Consider the following 17,842-nt stretch of genomic DNA (forward strand, 5'->3'; position numbering starts at 1 on the left):
TTTCATGCAGTTTTATTTCTTTTCTGAGAAGTTACATGTATATACAGTACATAAATCACAGATTGGCTTTGTGCAGATGCAGACCATTTTTCTACAGGTTCCACTACACTATATCAATATCACATGCTGCCCGAGCAAGGACCGTAAACAACTCAAACGGACAGAGGCCTGTGACAGCTGTGATTGGATGAAATAGTGTAAGATGTGTATGTGTTTTAAAAACACATCCACCCTTTTATTAAAACTGACCACAATTTTTAAGTATTTAGTGCTGTCATTTTTATCACCATGGGTTATGCTTATGTGTGTACATATATTTTGAAGTAGGTGGCATTCGGTGCGGAGCTGGGGAGTGATGTGTTCCGCTTCCTGTGCTTGGCAAATGTGCCGGACAAATTGGCCACAACTTGTGTTTTATTGTAGCTTAGAGGCCAGACTGTGCCCATGTGTACATGGAATGGCTGTTGATAGCCAGATATGTACATGGTTCTATAATCAATCAGTGAGGACAGAAGTTGGAATAGAAGTTGTAAAACAATTATGATAAGGAGGTATAAACACAACAGAGTGATAGACAGCTAATTAATTGACAATAGAATCGGCTTTTGTTTATCACGAATAACATTCAGTCTGTATTTGGACATGCTATATTTAGTATTTGGTTCTGTGTCATGTTCATTTCCTAGATACCTACATTTTCGTCAGTTTACACCCTTTTAGTGTACAGGATATAGTAGAAACAAAACTTCATTACTTCGATAAATGTTCGGGGAGTATACTACAAAATGACAGTCAAACGTACAGATATAAGCGTTTGTATAGATGTCAGAGTGAAACATACATCTTGATTGTTCTGTGCAAAAATAGTAACCCATTCACGTAGACATACTTCCATATAGAATGACGTACCATTAAGTACACAATGATGAAACATGCATACAACTAAATGGATTTCTTGCCTTCAGTGTATATCACCCATGTTTTTATTACAGGACAAATCTTATGGATAACAACGTCTTGGATTTATTAAATGCCTTTGAAGAATCACCTATGTTTCTGTTCAGATTAATAATGATGACTATAAGCGTGAATAAAAAGCTGATTGTTATATTGACAGGGCGTCATGTTTTGGCGATGACAATTAATTTGGAAAGCAGATGAAGTAGGACCGTTTCATCTATCTGTTGTCTCCAGTATACAGCGACAAAAGTAACGATAGAACCGCATGGCTGGAGGTGACGATAGAGCCACATGTCTGGAAGTGAAGCCAGAACCACATGGCTTGAGGAGACGATAGAATCACATGGGCCGAGGAGATTATAACGTCACATGGCTTGAGGAAACGATAGAACCACAAGGCTAGAGGAGACGATAGAAGCACATGGCTAGAGGAGACGATAGAACCACGTGGCTAGAGGAGATTATAGAGCCACAAGGCTAGATGAGAGGATCATCCTTTGTGCCAAACGGTCTGTAGATATGACAAAGCAGACACTCTTTATATTTAAACACATGCAACTAATGTATGCTTAGAAAAAAACAAATTATTCTTGCGTTTAAGTACATGTGGACATCGTCTGAATTGGCACATCTTCCCATCTTACGCAAATCTCTTTTTGATGACAACCTGATAGCGGTTGGGCATACGCGAGAAGCTTCCTTCTGGTTCAAGGTCAGGGGTCACTCCGTCTGGTAGTCGAATCTCAAATGACCTCATGAACGAGGCCAAGAGAACATGCAGTTCCGGTTTGGCCAACGATTCCGCCATACACGCTCTCTTGCCGACGGAGAAAGGCATCCAACTTTCACAATTCGATGCAAACCTTCCGGAATCGTCCAGGAAACGTTCGGGATTAAACACTTCCGGTTCCTTCCAGTGTCTGGGGTCATGGTGGATAGCGTAGATATTGGCCATCACCATCGTCCCTTTAGGAATCTCGTAGCCAGCTGAGGAAATATGTCGGAAAGAATTTCAAATTAAAAATACAATGAACAGTGCGAATGACTTACGTGGGCGGCTGGGTTTGGGGCATATTGGTGAGTGAGGTAGGGTGTTCACAGCTTTGAACAGAATTTCAGGATAAGACTAATGAAATTAGAAATTGCAAAGACTAAGGGGACAATTTCGAGGTTCGATCCTTCTGTCTGTGGATCCTGGACAGTTCATGAGTGCAGTTCTGGTATTTGGCAATTCTAACTACGGTGCACATATCAGTAACATATATTTAACAGCATCACCTAGCAAAATCCAAAATCAGTACTGTGTTACTGCCAGTGTTTTCAGACACAAATGATAGCGCAAATCTGAACCAACTATAAATACGTATATTATTAAGCCCTAAATCTATTATTAACGTAGCGTTCTGCACTGCTCCCGTCTTACCGACAGTTGTATCACAAGTGGTTGAGTGGGGGAGACTCAGAGGTGCCACTGTCCCTCTTCGCATGCTCTCATAGAGCACGGCATTGGTGTATGGCAGCATGTGTCGCTCCGACAGCATCGGCACTCGCCGTTCACCTGTCAATGAAAATTGTTCAGAAACAACCCCTACTGACAGTTTATCCCTTTAAACGAGTGGCTGACTAGTTGAACACTTCAGGCATTAACAGATTTCCATAGGCAATGTTAGTTGACAAAATTCGAGTGTTATCAGTTAATACAAATTCTGCAAATACAAATTAGGTATTTATCACAGTTTTTTTCAGCTTCACTCAAGTATGATGTCACTTTCCAAGCAGCAGATATTGATTAATTACAAATACAAAAGTGTGGTTATTTACAAGGGTATTTACCACTAGGTAGATGATAGAAAAGGAAAATCTGGACCTAACTACTACTGTTTTGTAACAGGTGGTTTCAGTTTAAATAATCGATGAATTTTAGCTGCATCCCGGTTTATCCGCAAATCCGCTCATCACGCGATGTACAACCGATATAAGAAGTGTAAATTCTGGTGTTTGGTGCCGTGGAAAAGTTGGCAATTGTATTATTTTAATTAGATCTGGGATGTACGGTTCACAACCCTTAAGATACAATCGCCCAGACATTTTCTGTTATGATTACAGTTTGAAGGAGGGTAGTCTAGTAGATATGACGAGAATAGTTAGTGACAGAACTGAAGTACAATGCAATTCCACGAATCACAATAACCATGTGTTTATTTTTTCGTCAAGTGCACGACTTGGCTATTCATGTATTGGTGACAGAATGCGTCACCATTTACCCACGGCGGTTTTAAATTACCTCGTTTACTTGAAGATATTGAAGCTGACTAATCATTTCATAAACGTTTAATCATGTCAAGGAAATCCTTCACTCTTGTTGAGACACCTGCCGCTGAGACATCTGACATTAGAAAACAGGATAAGAATGAATTTGGAAGTACTTTTAGTCTTGCATCACGCCAACTAAACATTGATCTTTAAGATGACTAAAATGTGAGAATGAATTTATTTCTAAATATGGATGGAAAACCTGACAATACTTTCAAATTCGTGTATTGAATTAATTAGACTTTTAACTTTATTATTCATGTGAACATTTTCTAACGCAAGTAAACGTTCTTATAACTTCGAATTTTGGTCTTATAAACCAGTTTCCTAATTAAAGATTTAAAACAAAAATTACCGATTCTTTCATTTTTATCAAAATATTGTGCATTTTTTAATATAGTCCCTAGGCTTAAATATGTCAAAAATATTTCATCACTGGATCAGTGATTTCCTGGGGCTTAATGTCTTCCTCCAGACAGGGTACCAGTCTTATGCTGTTCGTAACTATGCGATCACGGCGCTGCGACAGGCGTGAATACGCTATATGCTGTAGGGGTATATACCACAGCTTCCTGCTTTGGGACACTTGGGTTGATCAGTGTATCTTACAGCATCGTTGGCAAAAGCTGTCTGTGATAAACTTAACAAATTCCAATTTAAATTGACACTGACACGAAATGACTTGACATCTAAATGTTTTCCTACCCAACACACTGTCCACTTCCGCATGCAGTTTCGCCTGTACTTCCGGGTATGCGGCTAGATACAGGGCTGTCCAGTACAGAGTCTGTCGAGACGTGTCCAGTCCCGCTGTTGTGGAAAAGTTTATAACGTATATTACGGTAGACATTGTGTTACGAGTGTGTTTTTTCTGTATATTTTGTTATTAATTAAAGGTCACATGCAACGTAAAATACAACTTTGCAGATTCTGGTACCTTTCGGTGTGCACTTACCGAAACAAATCATAAAAAATGCCAATTCAACCTGTAAAGTTGAAAAAAAACGCGATGAAAAAAAGCCCGCGAAATCGGAGTTCAAACGTTTCACTAAATTCCCCCCAGCGCTGGGGGGAAAACTGGTTTCAACAGCTGTGCTGCGCTGCGTCCATAACGCATGCGCAGTGAATAGGTTCGCGGAGCTTGAAACAGTATGCATGCCCAGCGTCTGAGGTCGTGAGCAATAGTCTAATCTCGGTTGTACACAAACAAGTACATAATCTACTCGTTACGTAAAACAACTTGTTGACTGTGGAAAGCAGTCTCTGTCACAGAGAAAACTCAGTGTCTCGTTTATTCACACCTATATGTCTGTCTGCCTGTCTGCTAAAGACAACATGCAATACACAGCTTCAATCATTGACAACGTGCAATTTGAACTTAACACCTATCAGACTATACGACATAAAGAAAATAAGTTGATTTATGACTCGTGCACCCGAGTCCCGTGTCTGCCACATTATGTAATTAGGCACGTGTGATACACATGACATGTTTTTATGTCTGTGGGTTGCAAACAAACTACATTCAATTTATTCGGATGACTGGATGTGACGGAAACTTGTGCAAACTCCAGATTCCAGTCCTGTTTTGTACTTGGACGAATGACAGATGGCTGGAGCCACGCAGTAGTTTACCATCTCTACTGACATGATTTTTTATTGGATCGAGCGCAAATTCAGAGAACATGTATTTTCAAAACCTAACATCTCTATATACATTCGTCATGGATATCGACTTCTTTTGGTGTATATGATTTTGCTTGACAACAGAATATGAATCCATACTGAAACGACGCATCAAGTACACAAAAAGAAGTTGTTATCCACAAAAAATCTTACTTTCTTGTGACTATACTTCTAAAATGCCCATCAAACAGATCATCTTTCTGTACACACAATCAGGGAGCCTATATAGAGAGTATCCCTGACACAATGAACCCTCAGCATGTCAGCAAATGGAACAGCCAATCAGAATCCGTCGTTACACTTGAGTGCATATCCACCCGCTATGACTGGGTTCGGTCTCCCGAGGGCTTCGTTTCGGGGGAAGTAAGCCCAAGTACAAAATATTGCACTTTTGAATCGCGATTGTACGCTTATAATTGTGTTTATTTGTTTTTTAAAAGCAGCAATGTATATTATATGTCATGAATAAGTGATAAATGTGTTTTAATTATGTTTGATTTTTTGGTTGCATGTGACCTTTAAGTAATAATTATTATTGCTGTAGTTGTAATTGGGGCACAACGTTTAGTGTTTCGAATAATAATTATGATGGGTCACATTTCGTATAATAGATGGTCAACACTTTTAGGATTCTAGTTTTCCGGAAATTATCTGCTCTTGGTTGTCTATTTGCTGACTTCCGGGAAGCTGCTAGAGTATTCTACAGTGTTGGCGATGGTCGTAGGTGCCCGAACTTTCGGGAAATCGCTGAATAGTTGCAGTGCTGCGGGGGACACACATTCACATAACTGGAGGATATACATCACTGCTTCGCGCTTCATAGCCGCCGTCAGACCGCTCGCCCTGTTTACATTCTGCATAACTGATTCTCTCTCGCACTAAGACTTTGGTGAGTTTGCTATATTATATACTCATGGAAAAAATTAAGGGAACGCATGAAATAGGCGTGACTTTCAATCTTTGAAACAGTAAGAGAAAAGTTCATACAGATGAAAAGGCTTATGTCAAGTGATGAAAATCAATTTCGGGTGTGTCCCCCATGTCTCTGGAGAACTGCTTGGCATCGTCGCGGCATGCTGCGAATGAGTGTACGGATGGTACCAATCGGAATTCTACGCCATTCTTCCTGGAGAGCCACGAAAAGTTCAACCAAATTGTTGGGTTGAACAGGTATGTCCCGAACATTGCGACCAAGAACATCCCAAAGATGTTCGATGGGGTTAAGGTCAGGACTTTTAGCCGGCCATTGCAAAACCTGCTGTACGCGCAAAGGGGATCACAGTCGGGTTCCAGATCTCGTCACGATATCGTACACCTGTTATCCTGCCATCAACAAGCACAAGATCTGTTTTGTGGTTACACCATAACAGACCCCCCTCCATAACGATCATGTTGTTTGATGGTGCAGGCGCGTCTCCAAACTTCATTTCGACCGTCATTTTGGTCTAGTTTGTCACGTGTAAATCTAAGGGCATGTACCTTTAGGAGCATCTAGTGCACGTGCATGGAAAGCATTAGTGAACTGCTCTTCACGGAAACGATAATACACAGCGCTGAAGTTAGTAAACAGAAATTTTGAATTGCCCTAAGAAACATGCGTTCCCTCAAATTTTTCCATGAGTATATTTGAATGACTACAACGAGATAGGGTGGTCAGACTCACTCACTTATTTGATTGGCACGTCATCGTAACCCTGTTGCGTGATCAATGCTAATACCGTTGATCACTGGATTGTCAGAAACATGCGTTACTTTAAAATTTTCCATGAGTATATATTTGTGACCCATTGCCATTTGCCTCACTTGTATGGTGTTTGAAATCAGTATTGTGAAACTGACTTGTGACCTTGTATGACTTGCTCTCTTTGCGAATAATAATAATAATATTTGAATGTTTTTTTACTTGCCTTTCTTCTGTTTTGCTGGGTCACAGGGGATCACTTACACCGTTTGTCACGGCAACGTCTTAACCGTAATAATTGTAAAAAGACAATAAAACGTAAACATAAATGGGGATTTAATAATCACAATTTAAATACGATATGTCTTTACAGTTAGGCTCGATCTTGAAGATACATAATTCTATATTGACAAAAACAATAATATAATTGCACCTGATCAATTTACCGACATGTTTCAAACATATTTGTTTCAAGTAATAGCGATGCTTTTAAAGAACTTGATAAATGTTTTGATTACCTCCGAAAACATCTGCCACTGTCTGACCGAGATGCGTGTTGGTGATCTGTGCTAGAAGCTCCGGATCCTCCTCCTCCTCAGCCTCTTTCTGGGCAATCAACATGGCGTCTGTGAAGTCACGTTGTGTATCTGAAAATCCAGCGATTATCAAGTCTTGTGGAAATATATACACAAGATGAATATTACACATCAGGCATGCGTTTTTCTATATTTTTTTTGAAAAAAAATACTAGTATGTTTTATACCTGTAAAGTTACCCATTCCTTCAAAATCTGCACTCAGATCTTCCCAAAGCAGGGCTCCACTCAAAGGAATGTTATCAGATACAGGTATACCACCGTGATACGCAGATTGAAGTGGTTATCTCATGATTTTGTTCAGACAAGAGTGTGAACAAACGGATGACTCACTGATCACATGAATGTCTGGTCCTGAGCAGATTATTCACAGACCGCCTCCATACAAGCAGAATATTGCCGATTGCGCCGTAAAGCAACAAACCAACAAACGCTTTACAGAATTTTTACCTGCACTAAACGTTTCTCTGTGAGCGTTGATCCTCTTGTAAATGAAGTCAAGCACCTCGTCGTTTATCTTCATGAACTTCCTGAATTTCGCTGTTGGATAAATTCTTAAAGGAGGGAATACATCTTCCAGGAACCCATTTCCTGCGTCTGTAGAGAAGGTGTCAAGTCCTTCACAGACTCTCAAGAACTCTTCATTGTCCGATGAAAACCTAACACAAAAGAGCTTTAAACACCATCCACAACATTCCAGCCATATCACCAGACGGTCTGTTAAAATATGTCTAAACAAGACAACCCAGTGGTTGATGTCATGAACATCGATCTACGTAAGTATGGTACGATACTTATTAGGCAACCAGGTAACCGGGCCTGACCAGCCGTCCCTTAGGACAAGACAAGAGTCACCAGAAGATGACAAATACCCGCCGGTCCCCACAAATGTGAAGGAACATATCATCTGACAGTTACTTAAAGTCCAAATTGAATTTCTAATACCAAATTCATGTCCAAATTGTTTCCATGGAAATATAGAAAAACATAAATGCCAAAAATCTGCAAACAGGCATCGTTTCAAGATCTGTTTAATGTATCTGCCAAGTGGTCTATAAATATATTGAACAGTTTCCGAGTTTTGATCCGGAAACCAGGCCCACCCTCCCTTTTGATCGAAATTAAGTCCAGATCATTTCCATGGAAACCACTTAAAATGCCAAATGTCTCATACATCTGCCTAGTTTTAGTGATAGATATTGAGCGAGTTTTATATATGCTTCGGAAACAATTAGGACCAAACCCTTTCCAAGGTAATCCAGAAATACAAAAATGGAAAAGATCTGTAAATAGTAAAACCCGCCATTTTAGGTCCTGTTTGATATATATGCCAATTTTGGTTGAAAATTATTGAACGGTTTTTTGTCATGCTCCGGAAACGAAATGATTACGGACGGCCAGACTGTGTCCGTGGATAAACATATTGCTGAAGATCAGTTCTAATTCGCATCTTTCTTAGTGTTATATCTTCAAATAACATGCAAACATACATATTGCAGTTGTTCTGCCCATCCCTTCACAAGTGGTACTTCGGTACAAAAATCGGGAAATCTACAAAACACAACCGCGGGACACGGGACAAGCGAATTTTGCGCCGCACTCCAGCTATATGGCGGCGGTCTGTAAATAATCGAGTCTGGACCAGACAATCCAGTGATCAACAGTATGAGTATCGACTGTGCAATTGGGAACCGATGACATGTGTAACAAAGTCAGCGAGCCTGGCCACCCGATCCCGTTAGTCACCTTTTATGGCAAGCATAGGTTGTCGAAGGCATGTTCTGCCCCGGACCATCACTGGTTCGTGACACGAGACATTCAAAGTGCTATGAATTAAGAAATAGTTTAGAGAAGATTTCAAGTCATTCAGAACGGTCGGAGAGGGCATTTTGTTATCATCAAACCAGTGTCTTTAACCGGAAATAATCATCATGGCGGCGAACTGTAACAAATATGAAGTAACATTAATGTTCCTCACTTCTCGTTGAAGCAGATCTTGCTGATGATGTTGAAGATGGCGAGGTTGAAGTAGTTGTAGATATCAAACGACCCCGTCTCTTTCCCCATCTCCACCGTCACAAATTCCATAACCTCAGCTATCGTGTCCTGAAACCTCTCGCCTTTCATGTAGTACCTGCGAAACAAAACTCTTTAAAGGTTCTAGTTTGCCGATGTTACCCCATTAAATGTCTCCAGTGTTACAGTATTAACGTCATTCGTGGCTGACTTTCCATAAGTATGAAAAATATAAGCGACAAAAACTTTCCGCAATCTTAAGAAATTTCTGCTGAATGCAGAATCGACTGAACAATTCCAACAATATCATGAGCATGTGTTCACGAAAACCTGAAGCCACCCTGCACCACCGGCAGTACCCGTTAGAAGCAAACACAACTCTGAAGCCACCCTGCACCACCGGCAGTACCCGTTAGAAGCAAACACAACACTGAAGCCACCCTGCACTACCGGCAGTACCCGTTAGAAGCAAACACAACACTGAAGCCACCTTGCACTCCTGATGACACCCGACAGAAGCACATAGGCATAAGACGATAAGATACGCAATGTCTGCCTTTGTTTCTCAACTTACTTCAGGGCCCTCAGTGCCAGTTTCCGATGAAGTTGCCACGTCGGTCCATAATCTGAGAAAGCAATGTCCTTGCCTCCCTCGGAGAAGGCCAATGCTTAAAACAGTCATACCAAAAGTGGAATCAATGCAAATACTGTACACGTTGTGAGACATCACGGTGATTGCATATTTACTTTCCAAGGTTTATAGAAATGATAAACGTATACTTTAGTTGTGTTTACCTTCACGTGTTGAGTGGAAAATATAAACTGCGCGTGCACGAATTCATTGTGCTGGTTTGGGTACATTATTTTATTATGTTATTTTACTGAACAAACCTGAGAACGTCTGTGGCCGACCAGCAAAGTCCACAGACTTCCCCACGAACGCTTCCTGGATCACCTCCACGTTGTTGAGAAACACACAGCGTATTGGACCTACAAGGAACAAGTCATGCTGACAGTCACTAGTAACATCCAACAGACTTTGTGACTTTATATCCCAGCCATAAGACCATGGCCTGTACTCGGTAAAATCCACAACGGTCTCAGCCCAACAATCCGTAATTTGGGCCAGTGAAGGTTCGTGTTATGAAGCTGGAGTAAAACTATTAAACTATTTTAGCTCTTGAATGTTTTTGTTATGTATTGTTGACAGAAAACTTCGAAAGATATTGCTTAAATATGTATAGATGTGCTACGACTACAGTGTAATGAGGAAAAACGGCGAAATATTAATCTATGCATCTGTCCATCGTGCAGTTTAGGAGTGGAAGAAAAATACCACTTTTTGTACACCGATATACCATGCATACGAACCAACAGACCCAAAGTACTTGTCATTGTATTAACATATATTTATATATCGTAAACCCAAACTTTATTATTGCATACGTATGTAGTACACACACACACACACACACACACACACACACACACACACACACACACACACACACACACACACACACACACACACACACACACACGCACACACACTTCATATATATGAAGTGTGTGTGTGTGTGTGTGTGTGTGTGTGTGTGTGTGTGTGTATATATATATATATATATATATATGAAATGTGTGTATACGTCGTGCCTGTGACATGTAGACAATTAAAAAGACTTGATTTGAAGTACTGGGAGTTGATGTAGTCTTAGAGCTAAGGTCATTAATCATTAACCGCCATTAATCTTTTTAGGATACTTTGAATGAGTGAGCACGGTTCTACGAACATTTTAGCAACATTCAGGCAATCACCACGACAGAAACACTATGAGTTAGCTGCACGTATTGAACCCATCAGGGTACCGTACCCAGGGCTCCAGATACACTGGATTTGCTCTCATAGTACAGCTGCGTGAAAAATGGACTCGACACTGTACAATGAAATATAGCACAGGTAATTGCACCTCAAACGTGACTGGAGGAGTTACTTGTCTTTACATCATTATAGTTATATCACTGAAACCAAGAACAATTTAAACCAATCAGAAAGCTGTTTTACCAAGGTCAAGGGTAATCACCGGGCCGTACTTCTTTTCCAGCTGCACCAACATCCGGTACAGTGACTTATCTTGTATAGCTGCAATTGATTGTAACGAAACACATGTATTTTGACTTTTTGTAAATGTTGAAAATATTTATATACATCCTGGTAGAGCCTCACTTAAAATTTTAAGCTTTCGAAGCATGTAACTTTGAAATCTGAAATGTATTTATGTCTTTAATATCAAAGTTTAGAGAACGTTCGTGTAGACTTAAACTCAGGGTTGTTTCAAATTTGGAGACTTCAAATTATAAACATTTTCCGTCTGCTTTGGTGTTCAACTTACCCAAAATGTTGCCAAGCAATGGCAGACCACGTGGTCCTGGTGGAAATTTGTAACGTTTCCGGGTCATGAAATACACCATTACAGTCGCTGCCAAAACCAGCATAAGCGTGATCCGGTACTCCAAAACGGCTGAACTGATCCATTCCAAAGTTCCAGCCATAGTGTTTGACTAAATTGACAACAAAAGTCACCAGGAAAAGACAAATCCCCTTGTACAATGGCAAGAATACGTAACCTGATTATGACTTTAGTTCAAGCTTGGTACATCAGAGCTCTGTGAAGATTTCTCTAATCTTTCTGTCCGAATTCAAGAATAGCACGAGGTATATAAAATACCATGTAATTGAGATTTGGAAGTCGTCATACCCCGTTAAGACCCTCAAGCAAATAGTTCATGGCCAGCTCCAATCGTCCAACAACAGTCCAAGAGTCAAAAGCACCAACCAGATGCTGTGTCACCTAATGCAGTGAAAATGGCCCTGAAATATTCTCTGAAACCGTATAGAGTTTTGAGAAACAAACACACGGAAAAGTTCAGTAATGGCAGGAACTTACTGTTATGAAGGTAGATCCGCTGCAGAAGAGTCTAAGTTTCAAAGTGTTCAGCTAAAGCGACACATGACTCCACAGCGACAAAAGCGAATATAAATAATGCCTGAATGTGGTCACGTGACACGGCTTACATTCGCTCACGAGGTAGCGAATCATGGTTTGGTTCAATGACAGAGGGGTCAGCTCAAAATCCGATATGCTTGTATGGAAATAAATGTTCCATTGACAAAAATAATACTTTTACTGGAGCAGAACCAACAACGAAGAAACATGTCATTACTCTATAGCACCAGATCAAAAACAGCAGATATGATGTGCAATGTACGAATACCCCCACCTCACCCCACGTCGCCCCTTCCCCCTCTTTCTCTGTCTGTCTGTCTATCTGTCTGTCTGTCTGTCTGTCTCTCTCTCTCTCTCTCACACACACACACAATCACACACAACGCACGCACAATGATCGATAAATGTTTTGGAAAGCCAACATTTGATGTTGTTGATAAATATACAACGGGGGGTTTTTGCACGAAGGAACGATGCTCCACTGGCAATACTAGCTCGTCAAATGACGGGTTCGGGTAATCGTTTGTCTGGCACGAAGGTAAACAGCATAGTAAATGCCAAGTCAGCCATTCGTGAACATCTTCACACGAACAGGCCTGGGTCGTCTCGACCTCTTCTGAATGACGGTCTTATTGAGTGTTGGTGACTCAGCGAGGAGAGCGCCACGTGTCATGATACACGTGCAAGACTACCACATGACCATTCCGTTATGGTATGGTAAACAAACCATTGTCGTGGGAAATAATGTTGTGTAACCTCACCGAGGTGGGATTACGGTACTTGCGTACCCGTGTGGTACTTGTATGGCGCTATTCACTCCGAGGCCACAGTCATGTACACTTATTGTAGCAGTTTCATATACTGTCATGGTATTGTAGTGGTCTGGTGTTGCCATGGTATTGTAGTGGTCTGGTGGTGTCATGGCATTGTACTGATGTGGTGTTGCCATGGTATTGTAGTGGTCTGGTACTGTCATGGTATTGTACTGGTGTGATACTGACATGGTAATATACTGGTGTGGTGTTGCCATGGTATTGTAGCGGTCTGGTACTGTCATGATATTTTACAGTTGCGGTGTTGTGATAGTATTGTAGTGGTCTGATGTTGTCATGGCATTGTACTGGTGTGGTGTTGCCATGGTATTGTAATGCTCTTGTGCTTGCGTGGTACTGTGGTGTTGTCACGGTATTGTACTGGTCTGGTGTTGTCATGGTATTGTACTGGAGTGGTGTCGTCATGGTTTTTTTGGTTGTGTGGTGCTGTCATTGTACTGTACTGGTGTGGTGTTGCCATGGTATTGAACTGGTCTGGCGTCGTCATGGTATTGTAGTGGTCTGGTGTTGTCATGGTATTGTACTGGTGTGGTGTTGTCATGGTACTGTACTGGTCTGGCGTTGTCATGGCATTGCAGTAGTCTGGTGTTGTCATGGTATTGTACTGGTGTGATTTTAAGCAACATGCAGAGTACTGTCAATGTCAGTGTGCGTATTTAAGGAAAGATGTGCCCGACACAAAATCCCAAGGTAAGGTTAACATTAGTAAAGACCATCGAAAGGTTAACACCCCCGAATAAATATGTCGTCAATGTAGGCGTAAAGTAAAGTCAGGGTGTTGTACTGGTGGTACCGATCTGTTACACGAGGCTTGGAAGAACAATATTTAGCTACATGTACTTAGTACAACAGGAACTTAGTACAAGAATCGGCGCGCACCACAAAAACCCCCGAAACGGATAATGCCAGTGAAGTACTTCCTGTGGTTTTTTCCCTCAATAAATATATCGTCGATATGGGCGCAATACAGTGCCTCCTGTTTAACCATTATAACATCACTAAACAAACATAGAAGGGCAGTTCTGTTTGCTGACACAGGTCAGAAATAAATAATTACCTACCTAAGTAATTTTGTATTAATCCTTCAATAGATAAATTCATCTTAATTAAGAAATCCACTTATAAACATATATTTTAACCACTCACATATATACAAAAGCAAAACTGTATTATTTATTGCAAATTTTAAAACTCACTCTGAAATTGACCAAACACATCAGGGATGGTTAGTGTTTGCACAAATGAGATATATGATGTGCAAAACTGTATTTTGCTTTCTAATTGTCCTATTGTTTAAACTCATACTGTTCACACTGTAAATGATCTGTATGTTCTTTGTGTCACTAAATGTGATTCATGAGAATACACGTTCTCTCCTTGATGCAGTGAGTGAGCTTGGGACAGTATCCCAGGTATATGAGCTTACTTGTAATGTCGGCGGGAAAGCCGTCAGCATTATTACTTTGTTAAAAACAGGTAGCGTGCTGCACACAACACACCCAGAATGTTTTGCTTGTTTGTTTGAAGGCATTATATCACGACGCACTTCTCTGGCAATAAATAATGCATTTCTATCAATTCTATCTAATAATAATATGATCGGTGGTCATGCTTTTGATCACAGGATCGGATGGTCAGACTCGCTGACATGGTTGACACATGCCATCGGTTGCAAGTACCACAGGTCGGTGGTCATGCTTTTGATCACTAGATTGTCTGGTCCAGACTCGATTATATACAGACTAGCACCAATCTACCCCATTGGGATACGGCGTGCTGCGTAGATTGCTAATGTCATCACTGGTTTGTCTGGTCCAGACTCCATTAACGTACATGGAAACAACAGGGACTATCAAAGTGACGCACCTCTACACCGCATCATGCGACGTGTTAGACAACTGGGCTATCCCCTAACACCCCTAACTGAACTGAATTGCCCCCCTGTACCCAACTCACTTTTAGTCTTCCTCACGTGGACATTAGACATTTTATGACCCTATTGTAAAACACCCCACAGTATTTGAATAAGTATGCCTGCTCTACCTTTACCTAGCTGCATTTGTCAAACCAGTCATAAACAACTTTGACACACCCGACAAAACCTCTACAGGGCTACAGTGTTAATCAACTCAGAACATAAAGTACTGACACTTAACATCGTCTTTCTGCATTTGTTTGGTTTGCCCCCGAAGCTTGAATCTCGGACGTTAAGAAACCCAAGTAGCCCAGATATTCGCCTCGTCTCGGTAACCGCCTACCTCGTGTCAACAGCCTCAGTTGTTCATTTCACTTGCGGAGACGGAAGAGGAGATAACTCTAGATTCGCAGTTGTAAGTGAGCCTGTTCAACACACCGTTCCTATCTTCTGTGGCATGTTGCATTGTGCATTGTGTGTGTTCAATGAATGTAGGCATTAAGGTGCAACATGTCTGTTGTGTAGACAGGCAGGCCCCAATGTCACGTGATTGAAATGCAAGCAATGGCGTGGGTCACGGTGAACGAGGCCAGTTATTCTGGGAGGCCTATATGATGTTCAGCGACGAATACAGTTATCCACGTGTAACTGCTTACATTATGGAAATATGTCATGTTAACCCAAGACACGTGTGCGGGCGATTTCAGAATTCTATTATTTACGACGTGTTTATAAACATAAACTGCTAACCGCACTCAGCAATGTTTCATGAAGTGGTTGGAGCCGTAATTGATCTATTAAAGGTGTAATATATTGTTGTTTAGATATAGGTATAAAATCTACACGCACATCATTCAAATCATTCAAATGTATTCAATACCGCTTATAGTAACTATACACACACACAACAGCAAACCAAAGATTGAATAAGAGGATACTCGTATATCATGTATCTCCCTTTCCAAATAACACATCTTCCCGTATCGTAAATACGGTAGTACACTGGTCACACAGTTTGTGAATGGGGAGTTTCACTGGTAGGCGCGTGTCTGTATGTTGACAATGTTATTGGGCTGTCAGTCGCTTATATAGGCTTCACACTAGGGTGATACACATGTACAACCGTAGATTGTGCACAAGCTGTGAGTCAGGCTAGATTGTATACTGTGAACAATCTGAAGCGAACTAGTTTTAGATAAACTAGATTTAAGGATGTCAAACAGACGACTCGTGTTTGATTACAGTGATACTGACAAGCATGCCACTACTTAAACCATTGTATCATACTTATACAAGTCAGTGTATCATTCAGGTATTGAACATTGCTCCAAATCCTTCAGTTATTGATATTATGCACCTGCGGGTTGCACTGACAACCACATTGACGCCATGCGTGTCTTCATTGAGTACACTTTGAGAAGCTATGGTTTTCAGTCTGAACACCTCTCTGTAACGTAATGTTATGCACAAGACTTAGTGTAGACGCGATCAGTTATTTTCAGATCTTCACCGATTTCGGATTATAATCTTGAAGTAAAACTTTTCTATCATTATATTGTATGAGTTGACCACATTGTGAAATGATGAGTTGGAACGATCTCTTCCCGAAGTGGAAACTATGTGCACTCTGCGATTAAGGGTACTATTGCTTGCCACTATGATGTCTCATAGATTGCTTCCAACTCTTTCCCAACAAACGTACCTTCATGGTATTGCACTAATCAGTATTCTAAATGATACAGTTATGGTTCAAACCATCTAGTTTTAAAATGCCAAGCCCTGAAGTAAAACAGCATACATATTTTAGTTGACACGGTTAAAGTCAAACCGTGCGGTCTATCTGTCGGCACAGTGATGAAGAATTCTTTACAATAAGCTCCTATCCATGTGTATTTCAAACCATTTGTTTTTAAAACATCATACTCTGACTTCAGTCCTGAAGTAAAACTAAAACTGAAAAGCATGTATGTCATCACGTTTCAACATCAACTTTCCGAGTCGGGACAGCGCTGAATAATTCTTTACAAAGACGTTCGCTCTGCCGAGCGCAGGAGATTTGAAAGAACGGGAAAACACGTGAGTTGTCAAGCGCGCTCAATTCAAATTGGGCTTACGGGTACTGTCTCCCTGTCTATTTGTTTCCTGATGAAAAGGTTTTCTGCATTTATAAACACACTCACACACCTTTCAATTCCCTTTCCTCGCTTTTGACGAGCGCACCTGGCGGTGATCGCACGACTTGGCTCAGCCAATCAGTTCCCCTCAACCTTCTCTCCGGTTACCTCCGGCAAAAAAGGTGTCTGCTCCCACCTATAATACTGCTAATATGTTAAACCCAAATGAAAAATTACTAATGAACGTGCACTAGAATCATTTCAATACATTCAATTGAAGAAAATGTGAATATCTAAGAAAGAGTGTAGTGTGCCTGTACATTGAGCTTGAACAGACTGAGAGAGATGTTGGTGACTCTGATAATCTAACCGTAACGGGTACCCCATAATCGGCCAATATTGGCACAGGACGGGGAACCAATTCCATGTCGGGCGTTTAAGTTCATAGCAGTGACCTAGGCGTTGTTCTTTGTCTCCAGAATGAAGTTTGTGTATCTGTGTTCTACAAACGGCAACACCGACAATGTCTGCTATATGACGTATTGTTTCTGTCGCCGCAGGACGGAGAAGAAGAGGCGTGTGCAATCTATTACAGCATCAGAAAGGGTGAGCATATATGCCAAGACATTTTTTAAATGGAAATGGCGGTTCACGCAACATATGATTAGAACTTTTCAGTGTCCAAAGAAATTATTTTTAAATTGATTGTGTGAACGACCATTGC

The 17,842-nt window shown here is 40.9% G+C and overlaps 1 protein-coding gene across 1 annotated transcript; it reads right to left on the reverse strand.

Moving 5' to 3' along the window:
• Positions 1-12,291, reverse strand: LOC137297045 (cytochrome P450 1A5-like). The gene is made up of 11 exons (XM_067828998.1): positions 12,197-12,291; positions 11,642-11,810; positions 11,314-11,391; positions 10,143-10,241; positions 9,826-9,919; positions 9,214-9,369; positions 7,686-7,894; positions 7,159-7,287; positions 3,979-4,083; positions 2,384-2,518; positions 1-1,947 (listed from the first exon to the last, which is right to left on the reverse strand). Exons 2-11 carry the CDS (start codon positions 11,799-11,801, stop codon positions 1,601-1,603), a joined length of 1,512 nt encoding a protein of 503 aa, XP_067685099.1. The 5' UTR covers positions 11,802-11,810; positions 12,197-12,291; the 3' UTR covers positions 1-1,600.
• Between the last annotated feature and the right edge of the window lie 5,551 nt (positions 12,292-17,842).

The sequence above is a fragment of the Haliotis asinina genome, chromosome 9 (assembly GCF_037392515.1).
Source record: "Haliotis asinina isolate JCU_RB_2024 chromosome 9, JCU_Hal_asi_v2, whole genome shotgun sequence".
Lineage (NCBI taxonomy): Eukaryota > Metazoa > Mollusca > Gastropoda > Lepetellida > Haliotidae > Haliotis > Haliotis asinina.

Coding starts and splice junctions, on each gene's coding strand:
- LOC137297045 (XM_067828998.1), bottom strand. CDS start 11,801: ATGGCTGGAACTTTGGAATGGATCAGTTCAGCCGTTTTGGAGTACCGG. Junction 9,370..9,825: donor CTGGCACTGAGGGCCCTGAA/GTAAGTTGAGAA, acceptor TTTGTTTCGCAG/GTACTACATGAAAGGCGAGA. Junction 4,084..7,158: donor AGTGGCAGATGTTTTCGGAG/GTAATCAAAACA, acceptor TTTCCACAACAG/CGGGACTGGACACGTCTCGA.